The sequence below is a fragment of the Gavialis gangeticus genome, unplaced genomic scaffold (assembly GCF_001723915.1).
Source record: "Gavialis gangeticus isolate Ggan-Ray unplaced genomic scaffold, GavGan_comp1, whole genome shotgun sequence".
In the NCBI taxonomy this organism is placed as follows: domain Eukaryota; kingdom Metazoa; phylum Chordata; order Crocodylia; family Gavialidae; genus Gavialis; species Gavialis gangeticus.
The window spans coordinates 209200554-209213936 of record NW_017728992.1 but is presented as its reverse complement, the minus strand read 5'-3'; the positions used below and the strand labels follow the sequence as shown (position 1 = coordinate 209213936).

Genomic DNA, 13383 nt, shown 5'->3' with positions numbered 1-13383 from the left:
TTTTTTAATTAAGCAGCCATCAGTGAGAGGTCACATGTAGGCAGGCACAGAACTGTAATGCCCTTGCTCTCTTTCTCCCTCTCTTTGTCTTCCCCAAAGGTGGTAGCTATAGTAATGGACATTTTTACGGATGTGGATCTGCTGGGTGAAGTGCTGGATGCTGCTGCTCGCAGGGTCCCTGTTTATATTCTGCTGGATGAAATGAACTCTCAACTCTTCTTGGATGCAGCTGCTAAGTGCAAAGTCAACCTGAACTATGTGGATGTGAGCATAAGAGGGGATGCAAGAAAGGATTGGTGCTGGCACAGTGTGTGGTCTGGTGTTATATAAAAAGCTGAGGAGGAGGGCGCAGTGTCTCTGCTGCAAGGCTGAGGGGAATCTGGACAAGAGGGGAGAAATGGCCCAGCACTGGGGTGGCAGTGAGGGCTGTGGTTGGCCTGGCTGGAAGCACAGTGAGATACGCCAGCTGGACAGAAGGCAGATGGATGGAAAGCTAGTGCTGATGTTATGGGAGGCAGGGGAGCTGAAGGGAACAGGGGGCAGCTGCTGCCTGGGGTGGCTCAATCTCGTCTCTGCTGGCTTGCAGTTCCTCCGGGTGCGGACAGTGGCTGGTCCCACATATTACTGTCGCACGGGGATGTCATTCCAAGGCCACTTGAAAGAGAAGTTCCTGCTGGTAGACTGCATGGTGGTGCTGAGCGGTAACTACAGGTGAGGAGCAGCTGTGGACCCATGTGCCCCCTCTCCCTCAAGGGAAAAGGCTGGTAGGAGGGGTGGGTTCTTGCCATGTCGGCTTCAAACACAGCAGCAACGGAACTGCACAGCCCTATGGAGCACAGCAGCAGTTCCAGGGGAAGACAGGCAGTTCTGTAGCTAGAGCAGCTGTACAGAAAACTGCCACTGAGCATCTTTCACATCCAGGACTTACGATGTCTGCATGAAGGTTGGTAGCTGCTACAGTTCACTTCAGAGCCCAGAGGCATTGCAGACACCAGGTTTGCCAATGACAGTCTAGAAAGTGCCTAGCTCTAATAAGCCTGGGCTGTTGCCTCAACAGCTGTGCTCTGAGAGAAACCAGTAGAGAGACAGAGTCAAATTATAATTGATTTTTGGCTCATTGCTAAGCCTGTCTTAGAAGTGCTGTCACAAAACAATTTAAGTAGCTAAAAATGTTGTGCATGAAAAGGCAGGATGTGAAGAACAATGTGTATGACTAGCATAGGAACAATTCTGGGATAGTGGTCAGTGCTTGAGTGCAGATGGGAACACTGGTACTGGAAGGGTCCTCCTGCACCAGCAGCTCCTCATTCTGACAGGCACCTGCATTTTGTGATCCCACTTACAACCTCACTAAACTTCATCTTAGACCTCACCAGGTACAACCTCACTAAACTCCATCTTAGACCTCACCAGGTTTCCTGTCCCCATGACTCCTGTCTAAAGTCTGATCCAGAACCTCACTGTCTTGATGGTTACAAACTTTCTTTTAATTTTCAGCCCAAATTTACTCAATGCTTGTGTGTACCTGTTTGTTCCAATGCCAGCATCATTCTTCCCTGGTGCTTATTGCAGTGATGAGTTTGGACACCAATCACATCCCTTCAATCTTTGTTTCACTCAGTTAAACAAGCCAAAGCCTTTCAGGCCCAAATCCAAAAGAAGAGATTGGGCTTGGCAACCCTGAGCTTTCACTTACCTAAAAGATAGGTTCCCAGCTCTGGATACAGAACTGAAAAAACCATGAAGGGCACCTATGTTAGCTCCCTGTGCTTGAATGGGGAGACTCTTGTGCCTGGGGCTGGTGTCCATCACACTACATGTGCTGAGTTCTGGGGAGGTCAGTGCCTAAGCCAGCCCATAGCAAGAGCAAAGCTAAAATTCCACTCCTCTTTCTTGGGCCTGGGCAGCATTTAGACACCTATATGAAACTGGGATTCAGAGCCTGGAACCACCACCACTGAGACAGGATTGCCTGAATCCTAGATGCACACACCCTTGAGACCACTTTCTGCACAGAAGCCTGAGAGATAAACACTTGTCCAGGGATGAGTCGTCTAGTGCTCTCACCCCTGAATTCACATCCACACCACAGCCCCAGTCACCAGTCTGTAAAACAACCTGGTTACCCTATCTGGGGCCAGAAGGAGAGCAAAAACAAGGGAGCCTGGCTCTGTAGCTCAGTGGTGAGGAATTCACCTAGTATAGGGAGGCCTGAGTTCCAATCTTTGCTAGTAGGCATATTTCTATCTCCTAATCACTTCCTGATGTGAAATACATCAGCAGGGACCAGGCTGTAGTAAAGGCTCATCTACACAGGACACTTAGGGAAAAAAATCATTCTAAATTAATTAAATATGTTAATTCAAAGTTGATGAGTTAAACCACATTAAAACACACTCACTTCAGAGTTCAGACAATATTGATTAATTTCCAAAGCAGATAAAACTAAGCTGAATTAAGACCCCTTTACTTTTGGCTGAGAACATCTACCCAGAGGTTTAATGTAGCTTGACTAAGCCACTTTAAAAGATGATTTTCCTGAATTTCCCTCTGCAGACAAGTGCAGGCTCTGGTGGGAATAGCAAGACAGTATTTGTGAAAAATGGGTCTCTTCCTTGCAGGCCCACCCTCACCTCTGTGCCCAAGCTTTGGATGAATACATTATTGAGAAAGGAATAATGAAAATAGCTTTAAACATATTTTATATGATAAAACAAAAATAATTCATCACCAAATACGAGTAATGGTAAAATATGCTTATGCAGTTATCTCCCCTTCTCCCTGTTTTCCTCTGGTCTCTTGTTATCAGTAGCTATGTTGTATGTCTCAAATGAGAACATGAGCCCTTTACCTCTGGGTCTGGCTCCTGTACTGGTCTGTAGAATCCCCTGTGCTTCTGATGCCCCATAAAATCAATAATTATTAGGTCTAGGAATGTCTGTATCTAGTAGAAGTCTGCCAGTGGTACCTGATGCCAGCAGAAGGATGGCCAGTCAATGCACAGTGGACATGGTACCCGTGAAGTGATACTCCAGGTGCTAACCTTTCTCGTTCTCATTTCTTATTGCAGCTTCATGTGGTCCTTTGAGAAGATTCACAGGAGCATTGCACACATCTTCCAGGGGGAGCTGGTGTCCAGCTTCGACGAAGAATTCCGCATCCTCTTTGCACAGTCAGAACCCCTCATTCCTCCAGCCAATGTGTTGGTGAAGGCAGAGAATTCATTTCCTATTGCCCCCTTTGGAAACAATTCACCCTTCTTTCCAAACAACCCACCCCAGCTGTTCCCAAGGGAGGACAATTTCTTGCCTGCCTTCATGGACAGAGTGGATCAAGACAGATTCTTCCTGTCTAATTTCAGGCGGGATGACCTGATGCGCCACACCATGGAGGGGTCTGCCATGCGCATGTATAAAAAGGTGGAAATGGAGAACTCTCAGGTGGATCCAGGCCGGGGGCTCCTCCGTGCCAAGCAGCTGGAGCTGGATTCCTTCAAGCGGCACAGCTTTGCTGAAGGAACATTTGAAAATTTTTCCTCCTTGAGGCAGTTTTCCAGGCAGATGTTTATGAACAACTTGGATGACTTTAAAATCCAGTCCAGCCATTTTCAGAAGGACCAGTTCTACCAGGATCAGTCTGAACATCCCCATGTTGCTGGTAGGCCTCAAGGGCTCTTTGAGAGAATCCGAGGCGGCAGGGCAGGGTTCAATGAGCTGGAGGACTATGGTGAGGGCCCCAGATACCCTGAACTTGAATCCAATCTCCCACATGAGGGCTTCCCCTTGCGGTTGGATTATGTACCCTCAAACTCTTCCAGGGAAGTGAAGCATGGCTCAGACCACATGAACCCTGCAGGCAATGGCCCACTGGGAACAATGGCTCTAAGGAGGCAAAACATAGGGCAGAAATTTATGTGCCAGACATCACCCACACAGAAATACAGCCTGGAACAACGCTTGTTTTTACAAGACAAAGACCAGGATCCAGATAAGGACAAGAAAGTCCAGGAAAATAGAACTGGTCTGCGCAACTGGAGGATTTCTTCCTACCTGAGTGGGTACCAGTCTGAGCCAGGAGAAGGTCTCCCAATGCCAATGGAATCTGAGGCCTATAACGATGTCCTAGGGGAGCCCATCCCAAAGTTCACCAGTGACCTGTTCCCAGCCTTCAAGTCCCCCCTGCCATTTAGCAAGTCACTGGCACTCAACAGTGCTAAAGAATCTCCAGGTGCTGACAAGGCAGGTGAGGACGCCTCCCTTGTGAAACAGGATTCCTTCAGGTCCAGGATAAATCCAATAATCCAGAGAACCTCAAGACTCAGGTCCTCTTTGATTTTTAGTGCTGCCAAGTTAGAGCCACAGAACACAGCAGAGAAGGTTCAGATGATCCAAAAGGAGCAAATGTCCAGTGAAACAATAAGAGACAATGAAACGATAAAGACAACCACTTCTGCTAAAGTGGCAGAGCTCTTGGAGAAATGCAAAACAGGGGGCAAAGATACAGTCAGCCACACCAAAGCTGTTTCCAGTTTTCTCCAGGAAGAATCACAGAATGCAGAGAAGAAATGTACAAAATCCTTGCAATACAAGATCTTGGAGAGCAGGATGGTAGACACAAAAGAAGCATGTGCTACTTATAAAATGCACACAGATGCTGAGAAGCAGTTTGGCATGGCTCCATCAGCCACCAGGCTGCTTGAAACATTAAGCAAAGATCCCATAGTACATATTAGAAATAAAGAGAACAAGCTGGCTTCTCGGTTCTGCTCCGTAGAGAATAAACCTGCTCTTCCAGAGAAGGAGAGCCTTTTATTTGTAGGAGACACGCAGAAACTTGCTCTTCCAGAGAAGAAGGAAAAGCGGATGCTCCAAGAGGACACCCAGAAACTGAATGCAGAACTAAAGAAATCACAGGCAAGGATAAGCACTACATCAACTGTTGAGAGTTTATCCAAGAAACATGGATCTGAGAGCTCTCTCAATATGTCTGAGGAAGAAGGCTCGAAACAGGAGCCAAATCCAATAGAGTTTTTAAGGAAAGGGTCACTAAGGCTGAAACAGTTCCTGCACCCAAAAAATGAAAAGAAATCAGAAGAGGAAACTATTCCTGAGAGTGGGAAGCCTGACAAACAGAACATGACCTTCAAACGAACTTCTCAGGGGGTTAGCCAAGACATGATGGAGGAAGAGAAATCTCAGAAGTTCACAACAGTTGCCCCCAAAACCAACCAAGTTCCTCAGACCAGGTTTGCTTCATCCACAGCTAATGCCCTATATAGCAGCAACCTCCGTGATGACACCAAGGTAATTTTGGAGCAAATTTCTGCCAATAGTCAAAAGAACAGAGCTGAACTAGCCAGGCAACTACCATCTACTAGTAACCCTGATCTTTCCAAGTCCACTACCAGCTTGGAGAGCAAAGGTGAGAAAGAGAGAAGTTGCAATATAAACAGATCAGAGAGTTTTAGCAGCCACAGGCGGAATCTTCAGAGGCAACCATCAGAGGACAGTGACACCCTTCTGAAAAAAATGGAGAGCATGCGGAAGGAGAAACGAGTCTATAGTAGGTTTGAGGTCTTCTGCAAGAAGGAAGATCAAACAAGTCACAGTGAAGAGGAATACGACACAGATGCCAAAGACAAGAAAATGGGAAAATTCATGCCCAAACTCTTGGGAACCTTCAAAACCAAAAAGTGACCTTAGAAATGCTGCCTAATTCCAGCTGCTGGGGCCATAACCACATGTCAGAGGGAGAGGAGGTTATACTGCTAAGATGGACACCAGCAATGCATGGAATACCCCTTGGAGGATAAGTAGGAATACACACAGCACTCTACTCCTGCAGCATGACCTGCACCACAAAGTCACAGGGTGCAGGGTAATCAATGCAATACGATACTAATTTAAAAACAAATAAATTATCTGATTGTAAGAAGAGAAAAAGATAAAATAGAGTCTGTATGATCCACTCAGGGAACTTCCTGCTCTCAGGGAAGGGGAAAATACCTATTCAAAACTCTGCCCTGAGCTAGGGAAATCTGTGCTTCTCACTGAAAGAACAATGCTGATTTTTCAGCTGTTTCTCAAGTTCAGGTCCATTTTCTCTAGTGCCAGGAAGAGCTTTTTGAAAGCTCCCAAGATAAAGACCTTTCTGTAAACTCTGTGCCTCTACCTGTGGCAATGGCCCTGACCATCAGCATGTGTACGTTTTTTGTATTTAGCATTTTATTTTTTTTTAATTGTAATAGGAAATGCACTTACATGTTACAGAAGCAGCCTGAGCAGGCAACTGGAAGGCAGCAAGTGAGGGAATTGACAGGATACATGGGCATAGAAAGTGTATCCAAGACTGCAGTGTAGATAAGCTGAGCTAGTGGGTAGCTGAATTATGCTTGTACAATGCAGGCTTCAAACAGAAGCTTTCTTGAGGCGGTGCCTCCACAAACAGGTGTCTTCACTCAGGGAGGTGTTTGTAGCAGAGGATAAGCCATTTCAGGTGCTCACAGGTCCCTCACTGTGCTAGGAAGGGAGACAGGGTTCAGAGAAAAGAAGGGAAACACTGAGCTTTATTGTAAAATTATCCTTTTTGTAAGCTCAGAAATGGTTTATTTCTCATATGTTTCTTTCTGGTGTTTAGTACCAAGGCTGACTATGCAACTTTTTGAGGGACGCAGACAGAAGTGACAGTTTTCACCTGAACGGCCACAGAAAGTGGTCTATAGCCATGACCAAACATAAGTGTATGGCTGAAGACTAATTAAAAATGGCTGACCAGGTGACAATCTGAACCTTCACTGCATGAGGGGTCAGATGAAGACATTTTAAAACAGAATATCGTATGCAACTTGTGTCTGCACTGTCCCCCCACCTGTCAGTGTTTTCAGAATGGGAGAGAGGGGAAAAGTTGCAGGGGGAGTTTGGTTTGGGGGGTTTTCGGCCCCCACTAGAGGGTTGGGTGAGTGTATTGGAGCCCCCTGAGGCAGGGGAGCTGCAATTCACCCCCACCCTCCAGTGCTGGCTGGGGAACCCCTAGAAAGAGCCCCCCCCCGCCCCACCTCATTTTGCAAACAGCCAGGGCTGGCAGGGACCCTTGCTGAGGGAAACTAGTGCAGGCTGCAACGCAGCTAGAGTCCCCTCTCCCTTGGACCCAGCAGTGAACTTCTGCTTGGTCTGGTGAATTGTTAATTCAGAACAAAGCCTTCTCAGTTACAGCAGGGAGCTGCACTTCTGTCTGCGCTCAAAGAGCCTAGGCTAGTCTGTGATATTGAATTGTTTGGCAGGGTTGGGGGGTGGAGGGTGTAAAAAACCTGCTGTACTTAAGGTTTGCTACCTTGGGTCTGTTTTCTTCAGGGCTAAGACGACTAACTTAAGGGCTGCCCCCCTTAGACTTGCCACAGCAGCTGTAGCAGTCTCTGTGCTGGGACTTATAGCTGATTTCACATATTTATTTATGCTGTAAACAGACTTACTTGATTAATTAAAAATGGAACAGATAAGAGATCATAGCAAGCTCAAATCCACAGGAGGTGAATCTACTGACAAGGAAGGACACCCGGGTCACAAGGCATGATCCGGGGACAACAGGGCAGACCCTACAATGAGAGACTGCAGGACCTGAACCTGTTCAGCCTTCACAAGCGAAGGCTGAGGGGGACCTGGTGACCATCTATAAACTCACTAGGGGGGACCAGAAGGGTTTGGGAGAGACCTTGTTTCCCCTAGTGGCCCCTGGCATAACAAGGAATAATGGCCACAAGTTGTTGAAGAGTAGGTTTAGATTAGACATCCGCAAGACCTACTTCACGGTCAGGGCGGCTAGGATCTGGAACCAACTTCCACGGGAAGTGGTGCTGGCTCCTACCCTGGGGGTCTTTAAGAGGAGGCTTGATGCCTACCTAGCTGGGATCATTTGAGCCCAGTTTTTTTTCTCCTGCCCAGGTGGGGGGTTGGACTTGAAGATCTACAAGGTCCCTTCAGACCCGACATCTATGATTCTATGAAGGCATACCTAATCCATTTGAGATTGGGCCAGTTGTGCTCAACCCAGCCCATACCAGATCCAGCTTGCAGGACTGTCATCTGGCTTGTGGGGCTCTCCACACATCTGGAAATTTGGCAGCAGGGGAGTGGTGGCAGCATTAAGTGCCAGAGTCATGGTAATTAATGCTGCCACTGCTCTCTCGCTGTCAAATTTCCAGACCTGCAGGGAGCCCTGTGCGCCAGATGACATGGGTCAAACATGCTAGACTGGGTTGGGCCAGATGTGGCCCATGGAGTAGGGCTAGTACATGGAGTCACTGCAGCTGAATCTGACCCATGGACCATCCTTGCACTATTCATCCAGCCCACAGGGCTGGAAGGTTGAGCAGCACTGGACTAGGGAAGATGAATGGGCTTTACCCATGTTGGCCACCTGCCCCCTTCCACGTGCTGACTGTCAGAAGTCCCAGTCCTCATTGTATTATGGCTCTCTCCCATCACCTACACTCTAGGCCTCTTAATGCAAGCAGCCGCCTTAACCTGTTCTGTTTCTCAAGTAGAAGCAGAAGATGTCAGGGCAGGCACCTAAAAACACTGCAGCTGGTCCTTGGTTTACCAAACAGCAAACAAGGTCCTAGGTTCAGTAAAAACTAACTGCAACACAAGAGGAAATAGCCTCTTACAGCTATATCCAGGGTCCAGTCAATGAGGCAACAATCAAACAGTCCTCAAGGAGGAGGCAGACCATCCCTTAGACACCTCCCTTTTCCTCTCATATCCCCTATGTGAGGAAGAGTCTTTTCAGTCCCAGCCAGAAATCTCTCTCTCTAATCATGCACTCCTTCTCATGTTCCATCTGCTGCCTAAGTTGGGAATGAGAGGGAACAAGTCTTCTGAGTTTTCCTGTGGACTCCAGCAAGACTGGTACAAGTTGATGCGCCATCCATGATCACTCACAGATGTTGCACCTCTAAGTTCAGCAAACCTAATTTGGATGTGTAGACAACAGGAAAGGCATGGAGCAAGCTGAATGCCAGCAGCTGTGGGGACCATGCCCTCCAAACCACCCCAGATATGAGGCGGTAAAGCCACATTGCTGCCACACCCCACAACCACTATTGATAACACCAGAGACTGACATCATGAGAGCGGCAGCAGGGGATATCTTCAAGTGAGTGTTACTGCCTCCTTTCAAGGATTGGTGCACAGCAAGTGCTCCCATGGTAGTGGGCTCTGTCTAAATCAAATAACTTTTCAGTGACAAATGCTGGCTGGTTTCTTGCTTGGAGGAAGCCTGGTAATATAAAGCTCTGAGAGGCACAGTTCTCTAATTTGCAGAACAGGTTATGTTGGAGGCTTCCCCATTTAGGACAGAATTATTGCCAATTAGCAAGATAATATACAATTTTTCATGTGAACAGTTCAACCCAGACACACATAAGCCCCCCAAAATAGAAGCACCTAGATGGAGAGGAGCTGCCTAGAAATAAACAAGCCCCTCAGGCTCTGTAATAAGTTTATGCTGCAAATATTACTAGGGAACTGCTGGCGTAAGAGTTTGCACAGCAAAACAGTCTTGTTTCTGTGTGGAGCCACAATCCTTCTCTTGTACATTTTCTGTGCTACTGTTGTATATTAAAAAGGATACTATCCAAGCAGTTCTGTATATTGTGGAGCATTAAATAAAACGTTAACTTACTAAAGAACAATGCTAGAGTCAGATTTTATACACCAAATTGATTGCATTCACAAACAGCCACCACCTATAAATGACCTGATGCAAGACTGGCAGGATGTCTCAAGTAAAGGTCCAAAGGGGTCTGGTTCTGGATCCAGTGCTGTCTACCAGTTTTAGTAAAGCCTTGGATGCAGGGATAGGGAGCATACTGCTGACATTTGCAGAGACAAACCTAGGAGGAGGTACAATTTAAAGGACAGGGTTCAGATTCAAAGGGCTCTTAAAACTGGAGAAGTGGGCTATCAACAGCAACATACAGTTCAACAGACAAATGTAAGGAGCTACATATAGGGAAAAGAAACCAAAATACAGGAGGAGAAATAACTAGGCTGGCAGTAGCACTGTCCAGAAGGACTTGGAGATTTATAAGGGATCACAGACTCAACACACTTCAGTGATATAATGCTGTTTCAAGAAAATCAAATGCAACTTTGGCTTCCATTAACAAGCATTGCAGGAAAAACACAGGAGGAGAGAACATCTCTCTGCTCAGTGCTGAGTCCAATTCTGGGCACAGCATTTTGCAACCAATATAGAGAAAGAAGTGATGATCCAAAGGTAAGCCACAAGGATGATGAAGGGGCCACAGAACTGCAGTATATTTAGTGTAGGAAAAAAAAAAGAAGGGGAGGGGAGGAGTGGGAGGCATTACAAGCAGTTTCAAAATATTTTCAAAGGATGCCAAAAAACGTAAAACATTGGTCTCCTGTGCCACATAAGGCAGGGTATTAGGCAGTGGGTTTAAAATGCAGCAAAGCACATTCTGACTGAATCTTAAATGTCAGAACCATACGGAAATGCTGGCCAGAGAAAAGTTGGGGAATCTTTCTTTTGAGTTTTTTTAAAGAAAAGCTGGATATGCATCTCCCTGGGATGGCACAGGAACAGTGAATCTTGTACCTATGCAGGAGGTTGGACTAAATGATCCTTGAGGTCCCTTCCAAATCTGTGATACTACATGAAAAACATGATGGGAATCTGAATGCCTTTTGTGAAATGGAAGCCATTTTCATGACAGGTGATATCAATGATACAGGAACTGGGCAAAAAGAAAGGGTGTCCTGCCCAGATTATCTGATTTATTTTCTATCTCCCCTTTCTATTCTGAAACAGAGAACAAAAACAACAGAGAACAAAAAAACATCTCACATAGCATCTTGAGGTACATAACTCAATGGAATGTTTATAGTTGAGAAAATAAAAGTCATAAAACTCATGAAGCCTTATCTCACATTATGCAGTATGTCATACAAAAAGAGCTGCTTCTCCAGAATGTTTTAGAGTGTGGGTAAAAAAGCAAAATGGAAGGGGCTAAAGATGCAATAAAATACATACAGGCTAGATTCTCAAGTAGTATGAATCAGCGTCTTTTAACAGTGCCACACTGAGTCACATCAGATTATGTTCTGGTCCAAGATCTTTTTTATATATGTGTACAAACATCTGAGTTATTTGCTATTATAGTAGGCAAGTACTTTCTGCATCAAAGCTATACATTAAAAAGTCTGGACGTGAACAACGAAGTGATCAATTCAGTTGCTCACTGACACATTCACATCTCTCTGCATCACTTTACCCATGCATCAATCCTAACTGTGGGTCCTTTGTTTTGTACGGTGAAAATGCTGTTGGAGATATGCTATTAATTATACAATTCTTTACACTTACTAAGTCCTGGGTTACATTAACATGTCAGAGCTTTGTAAAGTCTTTCAGAACTATAGCTGCTCCAAAACAATGGGATTTCACAGAGTATTGCATTGTGAGAGGAAAAGAAAAACACATATAATTATTAGACATAGAAACTGATATTCTATCATTCGCTACCTTACATAGCAAACGACATGCCATAAGAGGAAGGAACATTCTGCAGTGAATTGTAAGCAATTTATTACAATAACAGAAGAATATATGATAGCTCTGGTATTAAATACACTGGAGAAAAAAATGTATAGCTAGAAGATAATTTCTGTCTGATTAGAGCAAAAGAGGGCTCTAATTACTACTTCTGTATCCTGAAAGGGCCACATAGGAATTCGTGGGAACATATGGTAAAGGATGTTCAAGATTATCCATTGTAATTTGAAACCTCTTGGGCTTCAGAGAATGGCCTGTTGCCAATTACCTGTTCCTCTTCAAAATCTGGATTCGGTGCATATAAGTAGATTGAACCTGGTAAAGATGGAAAGAACAACCTGAGGTCTGTGACAACAGTCGAGCAGCAGAATAAAGCAGCTTTCTGTAATGATTTGAGATACTGTACAAGGAGTACATAAAATTAACTGTGCCAACAGTGTTGTGTGGGAGCAAATGATGTTGCAGCACCTGACTGGCATTCTCAGGTGTCAGCACAGGTTTCAGATAGAAACTGGAGTGATACCACATTGTAACTTCTGCCTTACTCATGAGAAGTGTTGTGGTGTTCCATATGATAAGTGCAGCACTTCTCTCACACTGGATGGGCCTGCCAACTGCCAGTATGGGGAGCTGTACCCCAGTGCTTTGTTCTTTGCAGGCCATGGATGGGCAAGATAGAATGTAGCCCACCTGGTCAGTGCTGCTGCATACTCAGTGCTGTTGTACATTTAATATTGGAAGACTGTGGAGTGCAGATTTACATATTGTTCCATAGGACTGGGAGTAACTGCCCATTGATGCCTTGGGATCTCCAGCAGCTCCCATATTTGCTGTGATCTGGAACATTTTTTTGCTGGACTTCAGAAAAGGGTGAGCATCCTTATTCTGGAATGGAGGGCTCCTTAAATTCTGTGCAACAAAGAAAAGCCAAGACAAGTCAGAAACACTCATCAGTCTGCTATGGACGCAAGGGGACTGAAAACGGATGGACTGGGGTGTGGGATAGATCTTGGCTGTAAACAGGAGCAGCAGAACAAATCCAAAGGGACAAGGGACTTAGAGTAAGACTGTTCTGGAAGGTTAAATGGAAAGAGAGAGGGGGCTGCAGGAAAGCATGCACCTGGGCTGATATAAAACATGAAGAGACAAACTGGAATCCCATAAAGCAGGCAAAAGCCCAGATTCAAAGATGCAGCTGATGTTTTATGCTCCTGATACATGAACAGTGAAAGGCAGTTGCCTATACTCACCAGTCTGGCACTGGTTGCTGTCACACCCACTATTGCAGGAGTATCCTTCCTCATTAGGCTGTTGTGGATAGCCGCCTCCTTTGCTTGTCTAGATAGCGAAAATGATTTTGGGTTGGACATGGAGCGACCTTGAGCATCAAGACCGCTCAGCTCTTGATGACCCTGCAGGAGAAGGATTTCAGTGTCCAGGCTCAGCAGTGACAGCCACAATCAGCTGTCTGGGCCTGAGAGGAGGGTCAACAGTCTTAGAAAGAAGCTATTATGTTAGCATAGGCAAGTGGATTTTCTGGTTGGACAGGATTTCTGGAGGAAGAACAGAGTCTGGGCCCACTGCTGCCATTTAAATTCCTTTCTCAGGTGGACAATCCTTCCTGCCCTGGGGCAAGGGACTATGCAGGGGTTAACCTTCCAGAAGCTGTGAAGTTACTTAGGTATTGATTTTAGTTTGTAGAATTTATGAGTTGGAGCTGAAAACTGGTCTTAAACTTGAAAGCTAATTTCAGCATTAAATACAGAGAGGTGCTGTCCTGGTTTTCTACTGTCCTGAGTTTCCCTTATA

At 45.6% G+C, this 13383-nt stretch overlaps 2 protein-coding genes across 2 annotated transcripts in view; one reads left to right on the top strand and one right to left on the bottom strand.

The window, feature by feature from the left end:
- The window catches only part of FAM83H (family with sequence similarity 83 member H), an 8801-nt gene extending 2198 nt beyond the window's left edge, over positions 1-6603 (top strand). The window contains exons 2-4 of the mRNA XM_019528272.1: positions 100-264; positions 587-711; positions 3071-6603. Coding sequence (XP_019383817.1) covers positions 100-264; positions 587-711; positions 3071-5696 — 2916 coding nt within the window. The 3' untranslated portion in view covers positions 5697-6603. The remainder of the gene's footprint in view (positions 1-99; positions 265-586; positions 712-3070) is intronic.
- A 2570-nt stretch (positions 6604-9173) lies between these two features.
- The window catches only part of MAPK15 (mitogen-activated protein kinase 15), a 55569-nt gene continuing 51359 nt past the window's right edge, over positions 9174-13383 (bottom strand). The window contains exons 13-14 of the mRNA XM_019519775.1: positions 12825-12986; positions 9174-12483 (exon numbers count right to left, since the gene is read on the bottom strand). Coding sequence (XP_019375320.1) covers positions 12286-12483; positions 12825-12986 — 360 coding nt within the window. The 3' untranslated portion in view covers positions 9174-12285. The remainder of the gene's footprint in view (positions 12484-12824; positions 12987-13383) is intronic.